Source organism: Amaranthus tricolor, chromosome 6 (genome assembly GCF_026212465.1).
Source record: "Amaranthus tricolor cultivar Red isolate AtriRed21 chromosome 6, ASM2621246v1, whole genome shotgun sequence".
In the NCBI taxonomy this organism is placed as follows: domain Eukaryota; kingdom Viridiplantae; phylum Streptophyta; class Magnoliopsida; order Caryophyllales; family Amaranthaceae; genus Amaranthus; species Amaranthus tricolor.
Genome location: NC_080052.1, coordinates 17898900 through 17925393, shown reverse-complemented (window position 1 = coordinate 17925393; position 26494 = coordinate 17898900). Strand labels below are relative to the sequence as shown.

Below are 26494 nucleotides of genomic sequence, written 5' to 3'. Positions count from 1 at the left end.
CTTGTATATGCTTCTCCCTTCTTTTCCAAATGATGTTCTAAAACTCCCTATATAGCCCTAAAACATATTAGAATAACCTAAGACAAAAGGCTTAAAAGCCCAAACGAAACCGAACATAAAACAGAAACGCATTCTGGTACGTGGCTGCACCTCGCTCGACCCGAGCACGTTTGGCTTGATCGGTCGAGCGCCTGTTCTGAGGTCACTGGTCAGCTTCTGTCTTGTTGCTCGATCGAGCCCTACATGCTCGACCACTCAAGCCACCTTCGAAACCTTCCATGAGCACTCCTTTGCCTTCATCAAGGCACACAAAGTCTCCCACTTTGATCACTTCATCAAGTGATCCAAAACATAAGCCCTCATACTTCCTTGCACTTACAACCTCGTTCTCAAACGCGCAAGTCAAGGAGTACGTTACGAAGTGATCGAACTCACCTACATCAAGGTGAAATTTGATGCTTGATTCAACAAAAAATAAGCATTTTGTAGCAAAATTTAAATTAAACAAAGATATTGTTATCGCTTTCCATGTTAGTCAAGTAGAATGCCCACCATATACCAGTAAGCAGTAGCAGGATTCTTTGATTCCTTCCTTTTGTTTGATTTTAGTAATTCAATATTTAAAATTAAATAGGTGAAAAAAATTATTTATCAACATTGCATAACCACTAAATCAAACTAGCTAACCAACTGCATTTAGTATCATTTATCTGAACAGAGAGACATTATACGAATCAGACTCTAGAACCTCTCGCATACAAAGGCTTACAACAATAATTTGTTGATTCTAACTTACTTACACCTATCTAGGAAGTAGCAAAATATGGTCTTAACAAAATTTATTATCACAAATTCTTAAACTTATTTTTAATATAACGGGTCGGCGGGTACCCCACTCAATATATTTTGTGGTCCATGACCCCACCCGGTTAAGCCGGATCGAGTTCTCGACCCATAACATATATCGAATCAAGCGGGTCGAGTTTTTTTAAACACTCCTAGATTCAGGTCATAGAAAGAAGAGTGATTGTGCCGGTAAAGAGGGTGGTTGTGCCCGTGAAGGGTTGGGGTTGGTGATTAGGATTAGCTATAGTTGGGCCACGAAATGGAATCTAGGTGTATTTTTCAGCTTTTAATTGATTTTTTTCTTCATTATGAGGAAGATGATTTGATTGATAGGTTTTGTGTTATTAAGGTGCACTCCAAGCAAAGACTCCTTAAAATTAGAATTATTTAAAATTAATCAAAAACTCAAATATTATATAAAATTGAGTGAAAAATTAGATTATTCAGACTAATTCTTTCATTAAATTCCTTCTATACACACTAGCAACATTAACAACCAAGCCTAAAAAATTAAGAAATAACTTTGACTCGTAATAATCCACGCAAATTGTCAAATTAACAGCGCTAGTTTATTTACAGTGTTTACAAGTCTTCTTCCGAGGTCTTCTGATGAAACTCTTCAACTAAGCCAGTGCTCTCTAAACCCCTAAAAAAACTCTCAATCTCTCTCATTTCGCATCAATGGCGGACACTGAGACCGCCAGTGGATCGTCTCTGCGAAACGCATTTGGAAATGTGCTTGCTGTTTTCATCCTTATTCTCATTGGTGTTCTCGCTTTCTCGATCCGTCTTTTTTCTGTAATTTCTTCCTCCTACTATGCTTTTTCTTTATTTATAGATCTAACCATAATCACGCTCCTTACTTCGCCATCTTTGACCGAAGGTTTGGTGAATTGTGGTTTGTTTCCACAAATGCATTCTGATGTTGATTTGGTTTTAACTTTTGCAGGTCATCAAGTACGAGAGTGTCATTCATGAATTTGATCCGTATTTCAACTATCGAGTCACCCAGGTTTTTTGATCTTATGTTCTTGCTCAGTTTATTTTCTGTTTGTAGATTTCTGATATTGTTTTGGATTATTTCAAAAATTGTACTTGGGACTTTGTTGACTTTATTGGTTGATGCGTTTACAAGCTGAATTGATGTATGGAAGATTCTTAATGTACTGTGTTATGCCTTCCGAATATCCTGAAGTTTGCGAAGATAAGTTCAAATAGTTTGCTGATGTTGTGACTAGTGGTAGTGTATATCTGTTGTCCATATTGTAAGCTTATATAGAAAACAATACTTTGATTCTGATTTATTGCTGTGCGTCATGATTATCTTGCTATGACGATTTGTGGGGACTTTTTTATGTTAAAGTTAATTGTGTATAGAGTGTGAATGAATTCTGGTTTGAAATTAGGCATATTACATTTCTGTTATTGATAGTGGAATGCGTTTATGGACGACTGTAAGGACCGCCTGCTATTGATTGTTGTAGTTTAAATTGTTTGTGTATTCAATGTTGATATTCCATGTGCTTCTGTACATTTCCAATTTCAAGGCATGTAAATTTGTCAATGGCCGAAATGATATTTTACACTGCTAATGTTTGGTGTTTTTCCAGTTTCTCACAAAGAATGGCATATATGACTTTTGGAACTGGTTTGATGACAGAACCTGGTAATGCTGACTAACCATATATGTTGACTTTTTATGGAATGTTCATTGGATGTTTTATATTGTTTAATATGATTCTGTTTTTCAGGTATCCACTGGGTCGTGTAATTGGTGGAACAGTATACCCTGGGTTAACGCTGACTGCAGGTACCATGTGGTGGTAAGTTTTCTCCCTCGGCTAAATCTTGTTGTGATGCTTCATTGATCTGTTTCCTATAATCTCTCCATATTCTGCTACTGTGTCATTTTGTGTGTCCACTTTTTCTCGTTTTCTATCTTCTGCCATACAGTTTTATTTTAAGGAAATGTGAAGTGGTCTTCCCCCCTTCTTGTTATAAATCCAAAGAGGGAGAAGAAACTGATGATATGTTTTGATGATAGGATTCTACATTCTTTGAACATCCCTTTGTCTGTAGAGACTGTTTGTGTGTTTACTGCACCAATATTTTCTGCTTTTGCGTCATGGGCGACCTACCTCCTTACAAAGGTTAGTTTATATGTTCATTTTCCCATTCTGATTATTATAATTGCCTTCTCATTTCCCCCTTTTATTAGAGGCGAAGAGCAACCTTGTCTTCTATCATTTAATTAATGATGATTTTTAAAAAAAATTTCAGGAAGTGAAGGGTACAGGTGCAGGATTGACAGCTGCATTACTCTTGGGAATGGTATAACCATAGTTTTGATGTCTTATTATTTTACATGGCAACAGTAACTTCTTGGAAGAGCTTTATTTTTAAAACTCTGATTTCCATTCCTTAATATTTGATTAATGAAATGTTGAATAGGTGTAGTTATGATTTATGAATGTTAAATTAATTGAATTCAAATAACTCATGCAATATATATTGCTTGAATTGATTCCTTAAATTTGGCTTATGTAGCTTGAACTCATTTACGTTCCCAAACTCCTTGCGTCTTTGACTCATAGGTTTGCGTCCAAGTGTCATATCCAATTGTCCAGCCTTTCTTTGAGTGTTATGTTGAGGCAATATGAAGAGTAAAGCCTTATTGCTTCAGACTTTAGAAATTTTTGGTGATTGAAAGGCCAAATGGCTACTGTTGGGAACTCTGAAATCCTATTTTGTGTTTTAAGATATGATTTCCTAGGGTTTTAGAAATAGTGGCCTGTTAATGGGAATCTCTAGTTGAATGTTAATCTAAATATAGAATAGTCTAGTGATTGTTAGATTGTGGAAGAGTTTACTATTCTGATTTCCATTTTTAATGACTGTTCTTAGTTACAATACACTAATGTTCTCTGTGTAACCCATTTTAAAAGGTCTCTGTGTTTTCATCACTTAAATTCTCTTGGTTTTTGATGTCTTCAATGTTGAGGATTCAAGTAGACAGTAGCTGGAGAGACTAATGCTTACATCCACCTCTTGATATGATTAAGGGAGCAATTCTTTTTAAGTTAAAAGAATGTGAACATGAGTTACTAGTGTAGAGAAGGCTATGACTATGGTCTGGTCTTCTCTTGGTGTCGTACATTGGTGAACATGCAGACAATGATGTATCACGATTCACACGTATAGATGCTAAAATTAAGGATTTTTTTTGAGGTGAGAATAATTGTTAGAACACTTGCATGAATGTGGAGTGATGTGTCAATTTTGAATGGTTTACTCAAGGATCTGCCATCAATTTTGTTTTTGACAATTATACATAAGGTGTTGAATTTTGTTATAGTTAAATGACACTGCTTTAACGCTGATAAGCTAGGATCATAGATGCATGAATTGAAAGCTTCATGCTTGTGGGATGTGGTTGAGCTTAATTAAAATAAAATATGTGGAGTGCTATTTGGCAGTAGAAGATTCTGTCGTGACACGTTCTCTAGATGGGAGGAATGGCCTTTCCCTGAAAGTATCAAGTATTTTGGGGCTTATTTTTTGGAAAATACTAATTCTAACGAAGATGTGTTATTCAGGATCATCATATGAGGAATCATTTTTGATCGCAATATGCCTTTCATGGTGATAAAATATGGATATACTCTATAAATTAATATTTGACTAGCATTGTTGTATACATGCTAGGTTGATGAATGTGGTAGATATTGTGGTTATACAAGAAGAGGTAAAATCATACATGAAGAGATTCATTTAACTACGCAAGGATATAGTGCCGCTACAAATTATTTGAATGAATCCCTATTCGGCATTTTGGATGTATTTAACGTCAACATTTAGAGGACAAGTTTTATTGGACAAAGAGTTGATGATAATTAGGAGTCTAGAACAACTAACTTGACCAAGGATGAATTGGATGAAAAACATTGGACTTATGGACATAAAAGAATAGGTAATTAGTATAATATTGCACTTCATAAATGAATGGAATAGATTTTCTCATAGGAGTGGCTCATGGGATGGCATCTAAATTCTACAAGCTAAAGTCATCTTTTGTGAACTCTGATATTTGTTCAAATTATTTATTTTACCATAATGAATGTGTGGCATTGTTATATTTAATTTATCATTTGAAGTTTGAGTTAAAATGTGTCATCTCTGTTAGGGACTTTTTAGGATCAAAGTGAAGAATTAAAACCCACTTTGTCATGTTGGGTGATTGTGACTACCCATTTCTATTTAGTAATAGCTTGAGTTACGAAGTAAATTCTCTATAGAATACAAACCTTTCATAGAGTATCCTTAATTATACTAGGAACTGCTCTATTTAGTAATAGTTTATCCGTATTGACTAGGGGTTTTCATTACCTGGTACCCGGCATTTCGGGTACCCGAAAAATGGGTACTCGGTTAGTCGGGTACCTTTTGAAAGGCTCGTGTCCCGGCCCAATTAACGTGGGTACCCGGATAAGTCGGGTCGGGACACCAGGTACCTGCTTCATTTAAAAGTCTTAATTGTTGGAGCAGCTCGTCCACTATCGTATTGCTGTTCTTGTTTCTTGTACAAATTAAAGTAGTATATTTTTGTAATGTAAAACATTAATTGATTAATTCATTTTTGTAATGTAAACTATATTATAGAGCCTTGTCATTTCAACATGTATAAAGCTTAGTTTCCACAATCCTTACTATTCATCAATATATAGATAAATTAATCTTACTTTGCGGAGTGGTGATATTTGGTTACCCCACAAAAACCCCTTTTTAAGCATGATCAATGTTGTGAAATCCGGGGAGAAGAGAAGTAATGAAGCCAACTACTATCATCTGAATCTCTTTAACTATACCCAACCAAGGGTTGTTGCCTTCAGCTCCATGCCTTTGGAGCAGCCTCGTTTTCAACCAGACATTCTTTTTAGTTTTTAAAACCTTACAAAACAGTCTTTGAAAACCCTAAACGGGTATTTGTTTTATTTAAGCGGGTCACCGGGTGCCCGATTCGTAGTTTACAATTTATTTTAGAAATTGACCCGCCATTTATGTTGTGTGTCGGCGGGTTGACGGGTCAAGCGGGTTGAGTTTTTTTGAACAACCCTATCATTGACCGCGATAACTGTTTCGCGATCGTTACCACTATCATGACCGAAACCTTTTTTTTGCGCTTTGTGCAAAACCTATGTGGTCAAATGCCTTTTTTTTTATCATCAAGTATGATTCATCTAAACAAGGTTTGTGGATATTTTGGAAATCATTGGTATCTAAAAGAGACTCCTTTGAGTTACCGTATAGATTTCTATTTCCACATGGAACTTCTTTAGAGAATACAAAGCTATATCTTTCTCTGAGAGGCTTGTGACAATATTACGTAGGATTTGAAGATTGTATTTTGAAGGTTGATAGTGGTTTTTAGTTGCTCGTACATGATGATTTGATCTTAATTCAAGACAAGTTAGGAATTGATTTGGATGAGTGTGGTGAAATGTGAAGAACCATGGATGCATAATTATCTTGGTTGTTGTAGGTGCAATTGTTATAATTTGTTGAACTCCGTCAATAAGTCTTTGATGGTAACTCGTTTGAAGACAATTAGAGTTGCATTATGTATCAAAGAGTTCAACCTTTAGCATTTGTTTTATGTGATATCTAAATCTCGTTTTGATTATTGATATAATCCCAAATGAGGTCAAAACGTGGGGAAACTATTGTTTAAACTCTTCCCTTGTAGCATACTTTGCCTTTCCCTTTTTTTATTTGGGTGGAAAAAGTTCTTGAAAAATATGGGTAGGTATAAGTGGATGCATTATGTATTAACATAGTGCAAAAAATGTGGTAACGGTTGCGTTACTATGCCTATAACAAAACGGTTATGTGGCTACGAGAGTGAAGCAATTATCGTAACGCCTAAATATCGGTTAATAGCACGAGACTTTATTACAATTTAAAATGCTGTTTTTTTACACCTTCCAGCATGGGAACTATGAGTTCTTTTTTTTTCTTTTTTTTTTATAAAAAACCTTTACAACACGACCGATGTAAATGCAATGTAGCCTTGTTTTTGCACCATGAGTATGATGCTAGAGAGGGGTGTGCATATATGGGGGATGAAGGGGTTATGGTGAGGAGGATGTTTATTTATTCCATTAGCAATGGAAACATGATACCATATTTGGTTTTGTTACCTTTTGATATCGATACATTTGTATTTATGTACATGTCTTCTCATACTCATTGGTTAGAAAGTATTGACGATTGTAACACATTTGAGGTTGACATATTTGGTTGAATGAAGGTTGAAGGGTTGGCAAATTATTGGTAATTCTGGAGTATTTTTTGTGTTTCGATGTGCTACTTGTGTTGAGTTCAAGTGGTGTAGTACTAGCAAAATTTTGTTGCAAAGAATTAATATAGATAATCATTCCAGCACCTTAATGACTCTGAGTGGCTCCCACGTAGTCAGTGTTTGGGGAATGTATGCAGTCTTACCCTTGCTAGTGATAACTTATTAGCGATATCAAAAAGGTTAATTCGGTTGATCCTTGGTAGCAAACATCATTTGCAACTTCACATCAATAAGAAGTGCATTTGCTTTGATAATAGATATTAATTACAGTCCATTATAATCTGAAATAAAATAACCATTTATCTTTGACTCCTTTGAGAATGGCCAATCAAAAGAAAAAAATATTTTCAACGAAGTTTCAGATATCTATATTTAATGTAGGTTAGTGTATTTAAGTAGAAAAGGAGTAAAACATCATGGAAAAATCCCGTTGGATCATAGTTAAAAAATGCAGTTTTGTTCATGTTTATAGTAACAATGATATGGTTGTTGTACGACCAAATATTAACTGGAACCATGAGATATCTCTTGAACTGGCTCAAAACACGTTTTTTGCACCTTAATGATTCAAGTAGTTTGACAGATTATGTGAAAGAAAACAAGCTGATACCGGAAAAAGGAAGAGTATGTACGTAAGAAACTTTTGTAAGGTGTCAAAGTTAGTTTCTTGGGAAAGTGGGTGAATTATTTGCTCATATCTTCTCCAAAAGAACTTTTTTTTTTTTTTTTTTTTTTTTTTTTTTTTTTTTTTTTTTTTTTTGGAGGGGGGTACATACAGAAAACATGTACACCTTTTATTTGGTTGTACTTTAACATTGTTTTTCGAATGGAAACTCAAATTCTGTTACTACTCGACTTGGCCGTTCTGTTAATAAATGGTTGAGTTTTCAGTTCCTTACTCCAAGTCATATATCAAATTCAAATGCTTTCTTTGCTGACGTAAATCCTTTGTTCTTTTGCAGGTTCCATCCTATATATCTCGATCTGTGGCCGGAAGCTATGACAATGAAGCTGTAGCTATTTTTGCTTTGATTTTTACCTTCTATCTTTATATCAAAGTGAGTTTTTCTCATGGATTTTATGATTTTGTATTATGGATATCAATAGCTTGTCATCTTGTAGCTAATTTTTTTGAATTAAGCTTGAACACTAGTCTGTATAAATTGAAGTTTTATGTTTGAAGATTTTATTCCTTATCCATCAGTGGTTAATATTTTCCAACTTTCTGGGTGCAGACATTGAACACAGGTTCTCTGTTTTATGCAACTTTGAATGCACTGGCATACTTTTATATGGTAGGGTTCCAGTCTTGATTGTGGTAGTTTTCTCAGTGTGCTGTTAGATGCTCATATTATTTGACAAAGATAATTCTTTGCAGGTTTGCTCCTGGGGAGGATACACATTCATAATTAATCTTATTCCTATGCATGTGCTCCTTTGCATTGTTACTGGCCGATATTCTCACAGGCTGTATATTGCATATGCTCCCCTGGTAATTATATTTGCTATTGTTGCATTTGGTTTTGTAATACTTTTAGTTTTATTTAGCTTGTGAAGTATTAAAGCTGTCCATCCTTTTTGTATTGTTTAGCATTGATAGAACGTTGTCCACTGAAATTTTGAGTTTAATATTTGTGAGAAAACCTGCCAAGAATTGTTATTTAGGTTGTTCTTCAATCCTAATTGAAAGGAAGAATGTTAGTGGAGTGAAGAAGGTAATTAAGTTCCTTTTAAGTTCAATGGAGGGGATTAAATGACAAATGTTTGATTTCTGATGTGGTGCTTGTATGTTAATGCATATGTGCATCTAAGTTTTTAAAATACCCCCTAGGCATGTCTATGGCTAGTAGGTAGGGTTATGTGAAATTATATCTTAAGGTGAGTGCCTCAGAGCGCCTTTTAGTGCTTAAAGGCAAGCATCTTAGACCACTTTTAGGTCTCAGACTATAAGATCATTTGATGCGAACTCTATCACGTATGTTTTGTCATGTTCTTTTTTTTCCCCTTCTTTTTCAAAGTTCCCTTTTTCTGGAATCACGCGCACTTGGCACCCTTAAGGTAGCGCATTAGCCCAACACGTAAAGCTTTGTTTCTGTCCTCCAGGTTATCTTCACTCCTACCTTCTTCCTCGTCCTCATGTTAAATCTCTCAAGTTCTACCCTTTATTTTTCTTACTAATTCTCTCATACCGTGTTTTTGCACATGCCCAAACCATCTTAGGCGGTTCTCCTTTATCTTATCTTCAATAGTTGCGACAAAACCTTTTCTTATATGTTCGTTTCTAATTGTATACAACAAAGTATGTCTACTCATCCATCTAAGCCATTCCCGTCTTCCTACAATAATCCGTTCTAAATAGCCAACATTTTGATTACTATACGATGAAATTTCATCTTTATCTTTAGGGGCACAACTCGATCACAAACCCCAGTTGCTGCTTCCCATTTTGGTCTTCTGCACTTATATTTGAATCTTTTCTTACATTTGTTTAGTGATGGATACAAGTGTTAGTTGTAGTGTTAGTGATGGATCTTCATGATTTGTTACCTTAATGTGATTTTGCGCATTCCATATTACCAATTGTTTACACTATCCATATTGGATCCTATTTCCAATAAGTCAGTGATGTTCTGTATTGTAATTTAAAACATGAACTTAAATTGTAGCTTCTAAAGCTGTCCAATATCGGTCAAAACCGTAACATATCCCTTGATATGGCCCTAAACGAGGTTTTATTTATACTCTTTAAAATGCAGAAACTATCGGTTTGTTTATTTTGATAACCTTTACAACACGGCCGATGCGATGCGATGTAGCTGTATTTTTACTCTATGGGGTGTAGTGTCCCAGGTAGTATAATTGACTCTTTGCTCCATCCAACATCCAGAACAGGACATATTATGTTTTTTTTTTATTTGATCTTATGTTTGCAGTATGTGTTTTTGATGCTGTTCACGTGGATACTTTTAATGGAGTTAGTAATCTGATGTTCAACATGTTTGCAGGTTGTATTGGGTACATTGTTGGCTGCATTGGTTCCTGTTGTTGGTTTCAACGCTGTCATGACGTCAGAACATTTTGCTTCGTTTTTGGTAAGCTGATATACTGAGTTTTCTATTTTAATCTGTTATTCCTTTGAAGCAGTGGCGATTCCTGTAATATGCACACAAACCTAGTTAAAACCCGTCAGGGCTAGTCTTTTATGTTAACAGTTAGCTGATTTACAAACAACTCGATTTTAAATTCTTTAGAAATTATTGTTTTGTTGTAGTCAAACGTCTTTTTTATAAAAATTATCCTTATGCTTTGGGACCTCTGTAATAGAGAATGTAACTACTCGAAGTGTAGGTTCCACTCACCTTATTTATATAAGGAGATTAGCATGTACCCAACTTGCCTAGACTCCAACAAGCTTAGATTAACATGTACCCAACTGCGATGAACCTTTTAAAATGTTTTGTTCTGATGTTAATGTCTTACAGTCTACAGAGTACAGAGTACAGAGTACAGACTGATCATGCAAAGAGAGATTTTATGATACGTTGAATATCTTTTGAACTGGTATTAAACTGAAAAATATGTTCGAGGGTCCAGGTTTAGTTAAGTTATTATGTTGTAGGATTTTGGTATCTGTGGAATATTGTTTTGGCTGTTTTAGCATACATAATAAAAGTAGATTTATCCGAGACTTGTACTCTTACTGGTTTTGGGGATGTTTAACTCATTAAGTATGACTGCAGGTGTTCATTATCCTCCACGTGGTTGCACTGGTGTATTACATCAAGGGAGTCCTTTCACCACAAATGTTCAAAGTAGCTGTAACTCTTGTAGTAACAGTTGGCCTGTAAGCAATCCTTTCATGCCTCTAGTTAAGTTTGCTTAGAAAGTTGTAAGCTTTAAATATTCCTTTCAAAAATAAGGGAATATTGTTGTTTAGCAGTCTCTTGTAAACCTTTTCATGAGCTTCCATCAATAGGAATTAATTTTGTAGAATTGATTTTGTTCTTGATAAGGAGATGTCTGGCTTTGTAAATTTTGTTACTGTTTTCATATTGTTTTATATTTCTGTGGTTACGGGACACATTCCTCTTTCTAAAAATTTGTTTTATATTTTTATTTTTAATCACTTAGGCTGAATTTTAAGAGAATTATGTTGATTTTGTTCTCTTATGTAAGGATATATCTTGTATTTAGCCCTTCTCTTTGTCTGCAAAGAGCATCTGTTAAATCCATCTTGTAGTAGCATCCTGTGTTAGAAATCTCTAGCTCACATTCGTGCTATGAAATTCCTTTGTAATCTGATTCAAGAATCAAGGCCAGGGTGCTTTCTGTTCCCTGCAAACAAATATAATGGCCTGACTTTAGGAACAACTGAGTCCAAATTGAGCTGGGTATTTTTGGGGATGAATGGAGACTGAGGCCACCGAAGCTGTTTGTTTGGTGTGCCTAGTTATTAAAAAATACTGTTAGGTAGAGAAATTGTTTTTAATATCATCTTTGTGCCAAATTATATGCAAACTTGTGGGAGGAACAAGGACAAGAATTCCCTTGGCTGCTTGTTCATCAGTTACTGTATCTTCGAAACTGAAGCATCACTACATTAAGATGTATGAAATAACTAGAAAAAGAAGAAATATGTGATAATTAATTATTTCAACTCATCAAAGGCGATGAATAGATGTATAACCACTTTACACGATTTATAAGGACTGAGAGTAATCAATATTTACTTTCTTCCTGCTCGCACAACAGAGCTGTCCCATAGATGATGCCATTGTGCCGGACTGTGCATATTTGTTATGTCCTCATTCTATGCACTTTTTGCCTAATGCTCTTACATTTTTAACTCTATTTTAAAAGTAATATCTGACTAATTAAATGATTATCTTTTGTGGTTCAGGGCAGTTTGTTGTGCTGTTGTAGCAGTACTCATAGCACTTGTGGCTTCTAGTCCCACAAAGGGGTGGAGTGGACGAAGTCTTAGTCTCCTTGATCCGTATGTACTTATTTCTGATGTATCTTTTGGTATCAAAACTTGTTAGTTTCATGAACATGTGTAAGTATCTCTCTTTGCACATATTTTTGGGTTTTTTTTGTTTGTAGCTTTATGTCTGGCAATCATTGAAGAAAGGGTAAATTTGGGGGTGGTTAGGTGGATGGGATCATGATTCATGATTCATTTGTTATATGTATTCATTTGTTATCTGAATCTGATCATGATTAATTTGTTTTATGTATTCAATAGCTATATTGCATTGTCAATCGGTGTACCAAACCTTTCCATTCATTATTTTAGGATATGATTTTGAGTTCAGGAACAAGAATGATCTTTGAGTGATTGAGTTGAGAGAGAATAAGGACTACTAGCCTTTTACTTGTGGATTTAGGAAGATTTTTGATTTAGGATGAAAGTAATCCCTATACCAATATATGATGAGATATTGAGGTGGTAAATTTGGTAAAATGCTTTTGAATTTTTTTTATGATCTTCTTTTATGATTGTGAAACTTGGAGACTACTTTCTCCACAGTCATGTTTTCAATTTAGGCTCTATTCTCAACTTTTTTCCTGTAATCTTTGGACTCTAACTGCGCACCAACTTTTCGTTTTTAATTGTCTATTGGAAATGTTGAAGAAATGTGGCACAAAGCTGTTATGGCAATTTTGTGGTTTTATATTGTTGGGAAACAAAGTAACTGTTAAGGGCCAAAGCACTTAGGTTTTCAAGGAGTTTAGATTGGGGGGAATTTCTAGGTGCCTCCTCGAGGAATTCCTAGGTGCTCATGTAGGCTGCGCCCGGCTTGGATCTAGTGCAACTTTTCATACACCGTTGAAGAATTCAAAGAAATGGGTACACAAGTAAAATAAAATGGGCAGTGCTCCTCCATTTGGTTTCTTCAAACTAAGAACAATTTTCGACTTGATATAAAAATTATCAATGTTCAATTGAAAAAGGTTTATGTTCAACAATTATCAATCTTTTGAGACTATGGCTCTGACATTGTTGCTGTTGTATTCAAAATTATATTTGAACTTGATTGAAGTCCACCAGCTTGCATGGAAATGAATGGATGAGGAGTAATTACTTTTTTTAATCCTCGTTCCATTATCCTCTTTGTAATTCCATCGTTGCTAGTTCATAGTTGGACATTGATCATGAGAGATATATGTTCATAGTTGGACGTTGATCATGAGAGATATATGTTTTCAGCTTGAAACATATAAGATGCGTGGATATGAGAATATAGGCGTGGAGGTTGTTGGTTTTTTAATGAGAAGGAATTGACTAGTTGAATAAAATGTAGATTGTTTTACTTTTAATCTTTTTGCCTCTTTCATTCGTTATTTTTCTTTAATCCCCCTTTTTTTTTAAATAAGATCAAGCAAGGTCTTCAGAATGGTAACAGTGGTTAGGGTTGAACCCATCAAATTTATTTTTTCTATTACTTGACATAAGCATTTTGTGACTTGCTAATTTGATTAATATAATATGTTGTACTGTTTTCATATTATTGAGACTGTAATCTATGTACTGAACCCATGAAACAATGCTGGTAAAAGCTCATCTTTTGTATTACCTCATTTTTTGGGGGATTGTTTTGCCAACAGAACTTATGCAAGCAAATACATACCAATCATTGCTAGTGTTAGTGAACATCAACCTCCTACATGGCCATCTTACTTCATGGACATTAATGTATTGGCATTCTTGGTTCCTGCTGGAATTATTGTAAGTTATATTTGTATATTCTTTGCATTTCATATCTAGCACTCCCACAAGTTATGCATCAGGTTAATTTTTTCTGAAACGTACCATTCCTGTACTGTTCTATGGTTCTTCTAGGCCTGTTTTTCACCACTTTCTGATGCAAGCTCGTTCGTGGTCCTCTACATTGTGACGTCAGTGTACTTTTCTGGTGTTATGGTGAGAAAACTAGGAAATGCCTACTATTAGGATTACTTTTGTATTCTGTTTTTCCGTTGACAATAAACTGCTACTAAGTTGTATGATTATAGGTGCGTCTTATGCTAGTTCTTGCTCCAGCGGCATGCATATTGTCTGGAATTGCTCTTTCGGAAGCCTTTGATGTTTTTGCTCGGTCTATCAAATTTCAACTGCCTGCAGCAGCAGATTCATCATCAGATGAGGTGGCTATAATAATTCATTCACATTCAGGTTATCTTTAACGGTTATATTTCACTTATAGGCTAAAATTTATTTTTCGTTCTTTGACTAACAAGACAGGAGAAGTCGGAAATGCTCAGATACAAAATAATAGCCAAAAAACAGATAAAAATGATGATGCAACAAAGGACCGGCCCTTGAGAAAAGGAAAGAAGAAGGAGAAGGAAAAGGAGAAGGAAGCTTCAGGGAAGGCTTCATTGAAGTCCCGCATTGAGAAAAGACTTCTTGTTTTACCCTTTGAAACATCTCTTATTGCCTTGTTCTTGATCGTTCTGCTGGGTGCTTTCTATGTGGTATGGTTACTTTGTCATTGCGTCTTGTCCAATATCATCATCATTACTATTCTTATCTATTGTAGAAAGATAAATTTTCCCTCTGTGTCACTTTTAAAGAGATGTTTGATTACCAAATATTTGGTTTAGACATAACCCTTTTTCTCCAAGAGAGCTTTGTATAAAGCATAATTTTTAGCAGGGTTCTTTACCCGAACCGCTAACTACTGCTTCTTGGTGATAGAGTTTATTTTAATCTTATTGCAGAACTCACTTAGCTTAAGTTTTTCCCAAGTCAACTATTAGAGGTCTGGAAGTGGGAAATTTTGTTTAGATTCTTTTTTCTGTAATTTTTATATTAATAGATTACACATGCAAGTTCTGTCTGGGCTCTGAAAGTGGGCAAATATTGTAATAGTTGCATAAGTTGCATTGCTTTCAGTTTTAATCAATTTCTCATCCTCCGATGATTTTGTGGTGATCGTTCCAATGGAAGAACGTGTTGAATTTTTGCTTCAAGGAAGCCTGTTATCAAATTAATTATTGTCACAGATGAGATCTTGCTGCAGCTTGTCATTGTTAATTGTGTGATGGGGATTCGAGCTTGGATTTGTGTTAGGGAAATGAGATGTGTGTTGTTAGTAATTAGTTTTCATTAGCAAGTATGCTTCTCAGCAGCTGGTATATCTGGCATCGGATAGTTAAGCTTCTTCATATGTTGTGCATCATTGAACTTTCAATTTACTATTCCTGCTTGACGTAATTGATGCTAGCTTCAGAAAAATGGCCTTAAGATGCTAACGTAATCAAATTGATTTCTTATTCATTTTTGGGGGGAGGCTTTGTGAAGAATGATTTTGAGCGTCATCTTATTTTAAGAGACTGAGTCCGAAGACAACATTCTGTTTATATTTACTGTCAGTTTACTGTTTCTGATATAGTCTGAGTTCACATTCTACGAGCTTCATATATATTAAGCATCCTCATTTTTCTGTAAATAATTTGTGTGAGAATGCAACTGAAGAAAGAAAATTTTGACCATTGTCTAAAAATTGTTGTAGTTTGTTATATATTCCTTTTATCCTATAAAGTACAGCGATTCATTCTCATGCCACTATTAAGTTGGTGAGGTGCGGTCATGTGCGTTTTTTTATTCTGATTAGTTCACTTGTTTTGTAGGTGCATTGTGTCTGGGCGGCAGCAGAAGCATACTCAGCACCATCTATCGTTTTGACATCTCATACGCATGATGGTCTGCACGTTTTTGATGATTTCAGAGAGGCCTATGCTTGGTTAAGCCACAACACTGATGTTGATGATAAAGTAAGTTAGGTGTAGCACTTAATGTTAGCATCAAAATCTGTCTTTTGGAAAAGCATTCATTATTTTAGCTAAATATGATTTGAGGTTCAGTCTCTGAAATTTTCTTGATGACTTTTGGTATTCTGATGTTTCTTTGCTTACAAATTGTCTTGAATTAGGTCTTGTAGTTGCAAGTGTACTCTCCATAAACCTCAATGCAGGTTCTAGCGCAGCTTCTGGTGGTCTCTTTATGATTAATTAATATTTTGGAGCTTCCACAGAACTAGTTTGTTGGCTCTTTGTGAAAATTGGGTTTATGCTGCAAGTCTGTACAGTTCTCTTCATTGGAATTCTGATTTCAAAATTAGAGACCATATTTTCTATATTGGTTATTTCCTTGTACGTAGTATAAAATTAGCTGTGAACTGTTGTTATTCGCCATATCCTTCCTGTGTCCTAATGGTCAAATATTCCTGATTCACACATCTCCAATCAGTTGTAATTTTTCTTTGGTAGACTTCTTTAATATGCACTATTCTTCATATCAACTGTTTCTAGTTTTAGTTATAAATTAACTTGAGTCCCAGTAACAAAGTTTCCTGCAGGTGGCATCCTGGTGGGACTATGGATACCAAACGACAGCAATGGCCAACCGTACTGTCATTGTTGACAATAATACGTGGAATAATACTCACATTGCTACAGTTGGAACTGCTATGTCTTCTCCTGAAAAGGCAGCATGGGAAATTTTTAACTCTTTAGACGTTAAATATGTCCTTGTTGTATTTGGAGGTTGGTTTTCCATGTACTGCTTGATTTTTGTTTTTTTCCTTTCCATTTTGAAAGACTGTTGTGGAACCCAGATCTGATGAAGCTTTTTTCATAGGTCTTGTGGGATACCCCAGTGATGACATCAACAAGTTCCTATGGATGGTTCGTATAGGAGGAGGGGTATTCCCTCATATCAAGGAACCTGATTATCTGGTAAGAGACTCATGTTAAGCATGTATTCTTTCTGGTGATGTTTAATATACCTTTCTTAGTCTTTCGCTGTCTAAATGATCGCATCTTATGTGTGTCCGTTCCGCTGTGCTCAATTCTTCTGTGCAATTTCTTTGTCTTCATTATATTTGTGTACAATGTAGACGATATGTTATTATTTGTTGCATGCTGTTTGCCTGTTTGTAAATAGTAATACCAACTTCCTCATTGAATGTAAACTTGTGCTACTGAATAGAGAGATGGTCAGTATCGGATCGACTCTCAGGCAACACCTACTATGCTGAATTGTTTGATGTACAAGCTTTCGTATTTCAGGTTCGACTTAAGTTAATTTTGATTGTTTTCCCCCTACCGTACTACTATGTTTTCTTTAACCTACCATGTTTTGCCTCCTGAGTTCAGATTTGTAGAGACCGATGGAAAAGGATTCGACAGAGTGAGGAAGACTGAAATTGGGAAGAAACATTTCAAGCTTACGCATTTTGAGGAGGTACTTTAATTTTAATACTGCATACTTTATGAACTGATATGGTGACAAGGGCAACAGGGGTCTTGATAGCCTTCCTAGCCATCTTTGCATTGCATTTTTCAAAATCTTCTACCTTTCTAATGTTTTGCATGCATAGAATTATGCGCAAAGCTCATTGTCAGGCCTCTAGGGATATAAACTTACGTATTTAAAATTTGATAGTTCCCATTTTTTCTCCATAGTTCTATTGTTGAAAGATTGGGATAAAATGCTTCCGCTGTTGTAATATTTAGAACATAGAGTTGGATTTTTTCTTATCATCAAATTATCTATTTTGTGTTGAACGTTCATAATTTTACCCGTATGTTTACTGTATATGATATTCATTTTTCTTCCAAGGCATATTCTCTGTTTAGTACAAGTTTATATTAAATGAGGTAGCTCTAATAATGACCTTGTACTAAAAGGTTGACTATATTGACATGAGATATTGTATTCATATTCAAAACCATGTTAGTATTTTTGGTTGAAGATCATGTCAGTTTTAGAATAACATATCTACGTTAGTTTGAGAAATTCATTCTTCTTTACCTAGGCCAAGTTGTCATTACTGGCACCTTATAAATTCTTTGCTTGTTATACTTAACTGATGGAATGCGTTGTGTAATTTTGTTCTCTTTACATTTCTCCTTTTACAAATGTCCAAATTTCGTTTACTGATGATGCTGCATGGTTAATTTTCCAACTTCAGGCATTTACATCTCATCACTGGATGGTTCGAATTTATAAATTGAAGCCTCAAAAGAACAGAATAAGAGGAAAGGGCAAGAAATTAAAATCGGTACTTCTCCTGAAACCATCACTTCTTATATACGTTACCCGTTGCTCATTAGCATACTTGGAGCTGTCTCACTTGATATATTGATATTCTCTTGCATCAGTTCTTTTATATGTTACCAGTTGCTCATTAACGTACTTTGAGTCTTCTCACTTAATGATATATTGATATTCTCTTGCATTTTGCAGAAAACAAGCTCAGCCAACTCAAAGAGAAGCAGCGCCACCAAAAGAAATCCATGGCAATAACTTATTTTCTCTTTTGGTTTTTGCAAATTCATAGAGTAGGGAAGTCATAGGTCAATCACTTGTAACCCATAGTTATATGCTTGGACTTCAAGAGAAAAACAATGAGCATAGTTCATGAAATATAAGCAATGGCTTACCTACTTGCTGCCAAGATGGGTGGATGAGGAATGTTGCTCAAAATTCTCTTCAACGATTGCTAGGATTCTTGCTTTTTTGGCCTATATCAAATGTGCAACAGAATGTAACAAGAAAATTTGAGCATTGATAGATTTACTTTATATCTTTGCCTTGCAGATAAGAATCTTTTCAATACATGAATCACAATTGCAGCAAACTTCATATTTTTGATGGACTTGCTCTTATTTCTTTTCCAGGCTTCGTTCACATTGTGTAGGGTGAATCTGGAATCACCTTACACTCTGGAGTGAAAAGAAGCGAAGCATTTTCCTTCATTTGGATAAGAAATATCGTGGGTGAGGGTGGTGGAAGGAAAGAAATGGATCTTTCCGCAGCCATAGCCACACTTTTGTTCAGAATAGAGCAAATAGAAATACAGTAAGGGGTGTTTGGTAGATGGGAATGGGAATTGTGAGACTTATATGTGAGACTGGTGATGAAAATTGAGGATGAGATTAAAAGGTGGGACTTTAAGGGTTGAGACTTGAAAGTCTCATGCCCATCCCCTATAAACAAACATTGTACTTTGCTTAAGATAAATCTCAACTCTAAATTTCCACCCCAATTCCCACATGCCAAACACCCCCTAAATGTGAGGGACACAACAAATATTTTGTGAGGCCATAGAAGATGTAAAGAGAGAGGCGCAGAGGAACTCTTACTAGTACAATTTTAAAGGGAAAATAACCTCATCATCTCCTTTGCTTTTCCATCTTTTTTATTTCACCGTCCCCTTCTCTTGCTTTTAATACTATCATGATTTTGTGTAGGGGATATCAAGAGGATAAGACAATGGTAGTATTTTGAACACGTCTAAAAGTTACACCTCATGATGAATTATGGAACTCAACTTGAGCTTCTTCATATTGCTCAAAGTTTAATCAAAATTCTACTTGAATAGGATAGACTCCTACCAATTTCTACTTGAAGCATAAACAAATTAAGTCAAAACTACTACAAACTTAATTGCACTTGTCTCACCATATACACCCTCATATTAAAGTGGAATTTAACTTGTTTTGCCATTCGTACTTTTACTTTTTATAATGATGAATACCCTCTCTTCCCCTTCCTTCTATTGTGTGTCTTATTTTCCACACTTAAATATCTAAACAAGTTGTTTAAGTGCATCACACAGATATGCTTTGAATATACCTTTACTTGCAACGAGCTAGGTGAAGACTTAGATGGGTTCGAATTAAAATGAGTCGGATCGAATTGGATTAGGCTTTGCAAAGAAGAAAACGGGCTTAATCTGATTAATAATTAAAGAGATGAAAAGGAAAGAAAAAAAAACTTTATTTATTGCAGAATAAAGTAAAAATGAAAAGAGGAAACTTTTCCTAAAATAATGCTAAACCTAAAAGTATTTCCCAATATACCTCAAAGGGAAAAATATTTCCCTGAATACTGTCCACGTAGGACAAGTGGGGAAATTTTTTTTTTCCTTTTTTTTTTTAAATAAAACCGCTTCCTCAAACAGTGGTTTGCTTAGGAATTCCAACAAAACAGTTAGATGAAATAGCGTTTTGCAGTTAATAGAAAATAAAAAATAAAATAAAATTAGGATAAACCGCCACTTGAGATGGCGGTGTTATTCGTGTACAAAACCGCTGATGCTGCCTTCTTATTTTACTTGATTCCCATTGTGCTGCTACTGTTGTTTTTTTTTAAAAAAAAACCCTTTTCTACACTTCTTATTTACTTTGTATTCACAATTCCTCTCATTCAAGCAAATCAATCAACTATATTGCCATCTTCTCCTTCATTACTTGTTCATTATCATCCTTATTTAAGGTATGAATATAATCCTAAATTTTTTCAATTTGCAAATTGATTTTTTTGTTCATAATTGTTGTCATTTGAACTTATAATAGATTGGTTGTTTGTAACATTATCTTGATTTCGTGATTTAAGCTTATATTTTACACATTTGTAATTGAATTTTATGATTTGTTTTGTATGCATATAAAGTGTTCGATGAAATGCTACAATGAAAGTTTACTACTTTGTAGAGTTAGTTTAATGGATTTAGTATATATTCATGGTGTTGTTAGTTTTATATTTGAATTGACCCTTCTAATAAGTGTTGTAATACTTTAATATTACACATTCTTGTATACACATTTATACTTCCCTTACTCACAATCAACAATAAAGTGTATATAAAATCACATGAAAAACATGCTTGTGTGTGATATGGATCATTATTCCGTTTTAGTGTATTGGGGTGGGGAAGTAAGTTATACGGGATACGATGTTGTGTATAATGGAGGATTGAATGCAGTGATGTTTATCCATCGTCAAAATATTACTTTTGAGGTGTTTCATAGCAAAGCCTATGATGTAATTGGTTGTGATCACAACTCTTTTATATTAAAAATGGAGATGAAATATCCGGTGACTGGGAAAAATGTGTTAGTCCCGGTTAAGAATGATGAAAGCATAAGTGCTCTTGCTTATGCGGCATCACAAGCCCCTGGAAAGGTAATGGAGGTTTATGTCGAAATGGTTGCAAATTCGGATAATGCGAGGGAAGTCATTCCGGTTTGGAGCTGGTTATTCCGGATGCATGTGACACCCAACCTGAACTACATGCGATTGATAGGAGGACTGGGGACAAGAACTACATCATACGACATAGATCGCAAGTAGATTCGTGGAATGACCGAGCATCTCGATTGGTTCAGGGAGAGAACTACACCGGTCAGAGCTCCGGGCGTACATGTATTAGTACAGGCGTATCTCCATACTACGCCTCATGAACACCACATTTGTACAGCCAGGATCACATTACCATCCTACATCTACGTTATTGGTACGTCTTCTTTTAACAATCATAATATATAGTAATACTTTTATGTGATTCTTTTAACATTTTAATGTTCACATACAGGCTGAGCGCATCAGATCGGTCCTTATACAATGCAATGACACGATGCACGGGGCCACTACATTGCCCGTTGATGTGGGGTATCGGCTATGTTCTCAGACCCTTGGCTCCATTAACACGTCATTGACCGATGTACTGAGTCAGGCGGGGTATGATTACCTCATTCCGACTCCACCCATCATTGATGAGGTTGATCATACGTTCCACACTTCTTCTCCTCGGGGTTCGGGCCACCGAGGTAGCTCTTATGGAGGATCAAGTAGTCGGTCCACAAGAGGTCTCGAGCGTTTATCTACTCGAGGTCAGTCTTCTAGATCTTCATCAACATACGGTGCTATGTCGCCATTTATTCCTCCAGCTTCCATGATTACTCCTCCACATCCATCGCCTCCGCATATGATCATTACATATCAACGTGCTAGTCAAAGACGAGCTCCAGCTCTTAATGTCATTGCAGAGGTTGACGAGTCTACACCATCCTCATCCACCGGTGCACACAACAAAAAGGGTCGGGGATTGTAGTTTAATACACTTTGTATCACTTTATATGGCTTGAAGTTCTTGTATCACTTTCGTTGATTATAATATATGTCCGCATTATTTTTATATTTAATGTTTACAAATCAAGCAGGTTTGTAGTTGATTATCATGGAATAGATGGTATTAAACTAGTTTAATGGAGATTGTGCTAACTATTTATGGGAATTGAAAGAACAAAATAAAATATAGCAAGGGCACAGAGCAAACCGCCATATCAGATGGCGGTTTACCCAGAAAAAATCGCTACTTCATGTGGTGGTTTACCCATACCAAATCGCCACTTGATGTGGCGTTTTTCAATGTAATGTAAACCGCCATCTCATGTGGCGGTTTAGTGTTGTAGATTTAAAAAAAAGGCCATGCCACGTGGACGGTAACTTGAGAAATTATTTTTCCTTTGATGCAAATTGGGAATTTTTTTAAAAGGGCAATATTTAGGGAAAAGGTTAAGAAAAGAGTGTAAACAATAAACATATTAGGAAAACGAGGTGGTCCACAAATTAGTTATTTATTATCAATTAGTGACAGACAATATATCGCAATTAGAGCTGTTCAAATGTGACTCGACCCAAAAATTCAACCTGGAACCCATTGTTAATCGACTCGAAAAATATGTTATTTTTTTTAGGTTTACCGAATGGGCATTATCAGAACCGAAGTTACACCCAAATTTTAATAACCGAAAAATTGGAAAATTGAATTTGAACTATGACCAATTTTTATAAGGAAAGTTTACCTTGAACAATCCAAAATTGCAAAAACCTATTACTTCCAAAAAAAATTTCAAAAAATAAATAATACAAAGTAAAACGTTTTTTTTCCAAAAAGTAACACTTTATTATGTTAAAAGTAATACTATTTTGTGAGTTTTGTTCAGAATTTTTTTCTGATTGTAACACTTTTTTGAGGAAAAGTATTATCTTTTTTTTTTTTTTTTAAAAAGAGTAACACTTTTTTGTGAGATAGATTGGTTCTCACGGTTTTCATTTGAATTTCTTATATATATATATGTATATATATATATATATGTATATATATATATATATATATATATATATATATATATATATATATATATATATATATATATATATATATATATATATATATATATATATATATATATATATATATATATATATATATATATATATAATTTGGATCATGTGAAAACCAATTAAAATGGTGAAAATTGAAAACATGTGTACATAAAGATTAAATGATGTACATATTCTAGCGGCAATTATGTAAATAATTGGACATTTGCTAAAAGGTGTACACACATACTTAAAAAGTATACATATTCAGATGACATTTTTGTAAATAATTTAAACTTTTTTCTTAACAAAAATATGTACACTCGATAAGGTAGTATATACACCTTTTACCACAATATGTAAATCTTAATCTGGTTTTCAGTTTTCACCACTTTAATAGTTTTCACCTGATCCTATATATATATATATATATATATATATATATATATATATATATATATATATATATATATATATATATATATATATATATATATGGAACTTTTAGTTTGTTTAAACCCAAAAAACTGTCGGGAGTCCCCAAAAAACAAAAAACTTTGTAGAGAAATCAAGAGCAATAAGTTGAGTGAAGTTACAAAAACCCTAGGAAGATTAACAACAAGCAAATTGATACCAAAGTTCAGAACTTGCAAATTTATACCAAAATATCATATAAGGTATTTTTTGGCAAAAGGTACTATAGATTAGGTAGTTTTTTGTTATATATATATATATATATATATATATATATATATATATATATATATATATATATATATATATATATATATATATATATATATATATATATATATATATCCTTAATTAAATTGTTCTTATTAGTTATTACTTTTTATATCTTTTAAATGAACTATATTGATTTAATTAATGTAATATATATTATCTGTGTATATCATTGAATATTATTTCTGAAAATATATTTAATGGAAAAAATCGTTATGTTTATTATGAAGAATATTTTATTAATATTAATGAAAATAAAATTGGATGCTGATTTGTCATTGAGAATAATGTATTTAATATATTAGTTTAGATATATGTCCTATTTCTCGCAAAAACTTCTAGAGAGGAAATCTAATGTGAAATTGACATATACAATTTATTTGAGACTAATGTATTTAGTGTGCATTTTATTAGTATATAGTATTATTTAATACTCTTTTCATTTTTTTTTTGAACTTTACTTTTTACAAGTATTTTAAAATAAAATTTTAAGCATAATTATCTTTAAATACGCATAATAGAAAATTATAAAAAACATTTTGCATTGGAAAAATCTAACAAGTTCTTAGATAAAATTATTTTATTTTTAATATATAATTCAAAAACTATAAAAAATTTTTTTTCTAAAGTGAAAAGTTTAAAGTGGACAAACAAAAGAAAACTGACAGATTACTATATATACTATTTAATTGGAACTACGAAGACGAAAGGTATATGTTTTCTTTATTAGAACATACACATTATTAAGTTTGTACATCAGTGCTATGTGATTGATTAGAAACAATTCCATAGTGATTGGCTTTATTACTCTTTCAATACCAAATATTGTAAGCTTATATAGTGAATGATCCAAGTATAAAACCTAAGCCCTTTGTTCTCCCTCCAATTCACTATTAATCTCTTATTTACTATATGCATTTTATCTAATGCACTTATTCAATTATTAATATTTCTAATTGTGTATAATTAAAGTTTATGAAAAGATGATATGAATAATCCTTGCATTGAGAGGAATCAAACAAGATCCCAATCGACTATGTTTTAACTTATAGATTTATAATAAATTACAAATTAAGAGTAAGAGATGAATAGTGTCCAAAAAGCAAATAGGTCGTTGGTGCTGAATTGGAAGGAGTATTAATTAATTTAAAATTAATTAATATACAACTAAAATATTTAAAAATAACAAATGGCTTCTAAAAATTCATTTTAACATAAGTTAAAAAGATATTATAAAGTTGTTATCAATACTTTGACACTTAAAATTAATATTTTATAATTTTTTTTCGTTAAATCTATTACAGTGGTTGCAATTATTTGATTTGATTTTTGAATATTATTTATGAATTACTTTTAATTTGTAATTTATTTTTAATCAATAAGTTTAATATAGTATAGTAGATTTTGTTTAATTCGTTTAATGTAAATTTTATTAATATCAGCTTATTGTAATTAGTACCCCAAGATAAATTAGAGATATTTAGCATTAAAATAGTGTATCGACAAATATGTCAAAATAAAATAGGACAATAAAAGTGAATAAAAGGATTATAAAATATATAATTAAAAGTTTGAGCCTCTCTTCTCTCTCCTTTTTTCTCTTAAAAAAGCACTAACCTTCACTCTTAACTTTTGGACTACTATCAACCTTATGGGTGATGTTAAGCCTCCAATCTTTTTATTTTTGTTTTTTTTTTTTCATTTTTAGTTACAAAAAAAAAAAATTCATTTTCTCTATATTAATAAGTTATTCTATTCATATATATTGGATTCGATCTACTCATATATTGGGTTTTAAAGTCTCTCATGGTGAGTGTTTGGAGTCTTGTTATATTCGATAGTAAATGACGTCATCACGAGTGTCTGTTCTGCTAATACAATCTATATTATCAAATTTATTTCTATTTCAAAGTCACACCAAATCTAAAAACGCTCTCAAAGGAGACTGTATCAAACAGCGATGTGATATAGGAAATACTTTAATGTTAGATGTCCTTTGTAATGATTGTGACTTTTTCTATATAGAAATTTATTTGATTGAAATTATTGTGTATTTGTTTGACTGTTTTTCAGTTGTAGATCTCGGATGACATCTTTATCAATAAATTATTAATTTTTTTTTTAAAAAATAATATAATTAGCCCTTCGCAAATAATGAAGTAATAAATGTGTTATATGCATCAAATTGAATGCAGCCATCTTTTCATATAAAAAAGAGGCATTGATTAAATTATTAACACAGTAAAATTAAATCAAACATTCAAATCAAATTATACTATTGAACATGATGATGCTCAAGAGTTTTCAGCCACAACTCAGACTCTGAGAGAGACAGCTGACCCAAAAGAATAAGAATTGTAACAAGTAAGTGAAACAAACTGGTCAAATAAACCATGGCCTCCTTCATGAACGTACAGGTTCCTCAGCCCTTAGATTAGAGGTTCATTTGAATTATCGGGATTAATTTCGGATGAGATGTTTTTGATTCATTTAAAATTGATTCTTATATCCGCATTAATATTTACATAATTTTAAATTTATTTCGATGTCAAGTTCAGTTCTAAGGTTGGATATATATTAAA

At 33.6% G+C, this 26494-nt stretch overlaps 2 protein-coding genes across 2 annotated transcripts; both read left to right on the top strand.

Annotated features, from left to right (window-relative positions):
- The first annotated feature begins 1346 nt into the window (after positions 1–1346).
- Positions 1347–18667, top strand: LOC130814673 (dolichyl-diphosphooligosaccharide--protein glycosyltransferase subunit STT3A). The gene is made up of 23 exons (XM_057680814.1): positions 1347–1644; positions 1796–1858; positions 2457–2512; positions 2598–2669; positions 2891–2996; positions 3127–3177; positions 8167–8262; positions 8440–8499; positions 8583–8696; positions 10210–10296; positions 10945–11048; positions 12105–12200; positions 13814–13934; positions 14049–14129; positions 14222–14353; positions 14447–14683; positions 15842–15985; positions 16570–16756; positions 16851–16948; positions 17202–17281; positions 17369–17456; positions 18187–18276; positions 18462–18667. Exons 1-23 carry the CDS (start codon positions 1528–1530, stop codon positions 18519–18521), a joined length of 2340 nt encoding a protein of 779 aa, XP_057536797.1. The 5' UTR covers positions 1347–1527; the 3' UTR covers positions 18522–18667.
- A 1972-nt stretch (positions 18668–20639) lies between these two features.
- LOC130815621 (uncharacterized) lies at positions 20640–22113 on the top strand. Its single transcript, XM_057682111.1, has 2 exons — positions 20640–21516; positions 21595–22113. The coding sequence occupies exons 1-2, from the start codon at positions 21460–21462 to the stop codon at positions 22111–22113; spliced, it is 576 nt and encodes a 191-aa protein (XP_057538094.1). The 5' UTR covers positions 20640–21459.
- Positions 22114–26494: the final 4381 nt, after the last annotated feature.

What these genes read in the sequence shown, in the direction of transcription:
- LOC130814673 (XM_057680814.1), top strand. Translation starts at nt 1,528, where the DNA reads ATGGCGGACACTGAGACCGCCAGTGGATCGTCTCTGCGAAACGCATTT. An exon ending in TGGTTTGATGACAGAACCTG is followed by an intron (nt 2,513 to 2,597) that starts GTAATGCTGACT and finishes TCTGTTTTTCAG; the next exon opens with GTATCCACTGGGTCGTGTAA. An exon ending in TCAAGGAACCTGATTATCTG is followed by an intron (nt 16,949 to 17,201) that starts GTAAGAGACTCA and finishes GCTACTGAATAG; the next exon opens with AGAGATGGTCAGTATCGGAT.
- LOC130815621 (XM_057682111.1), top strand. Translation starts at nt 21,460, where the DNA reads ATGAACACCACATTTGTACAGCCAGGATCACATTACCATCCTACATCT. An exon ending in ATCCTACATCTACGTTATTG is followed by an intron (nt 21,517 to 21,594) that starts GTACGTCTTCTT and finishes GTTCACATACAG; the next exon opens with GCTGAGCGCATCAGATCGGT.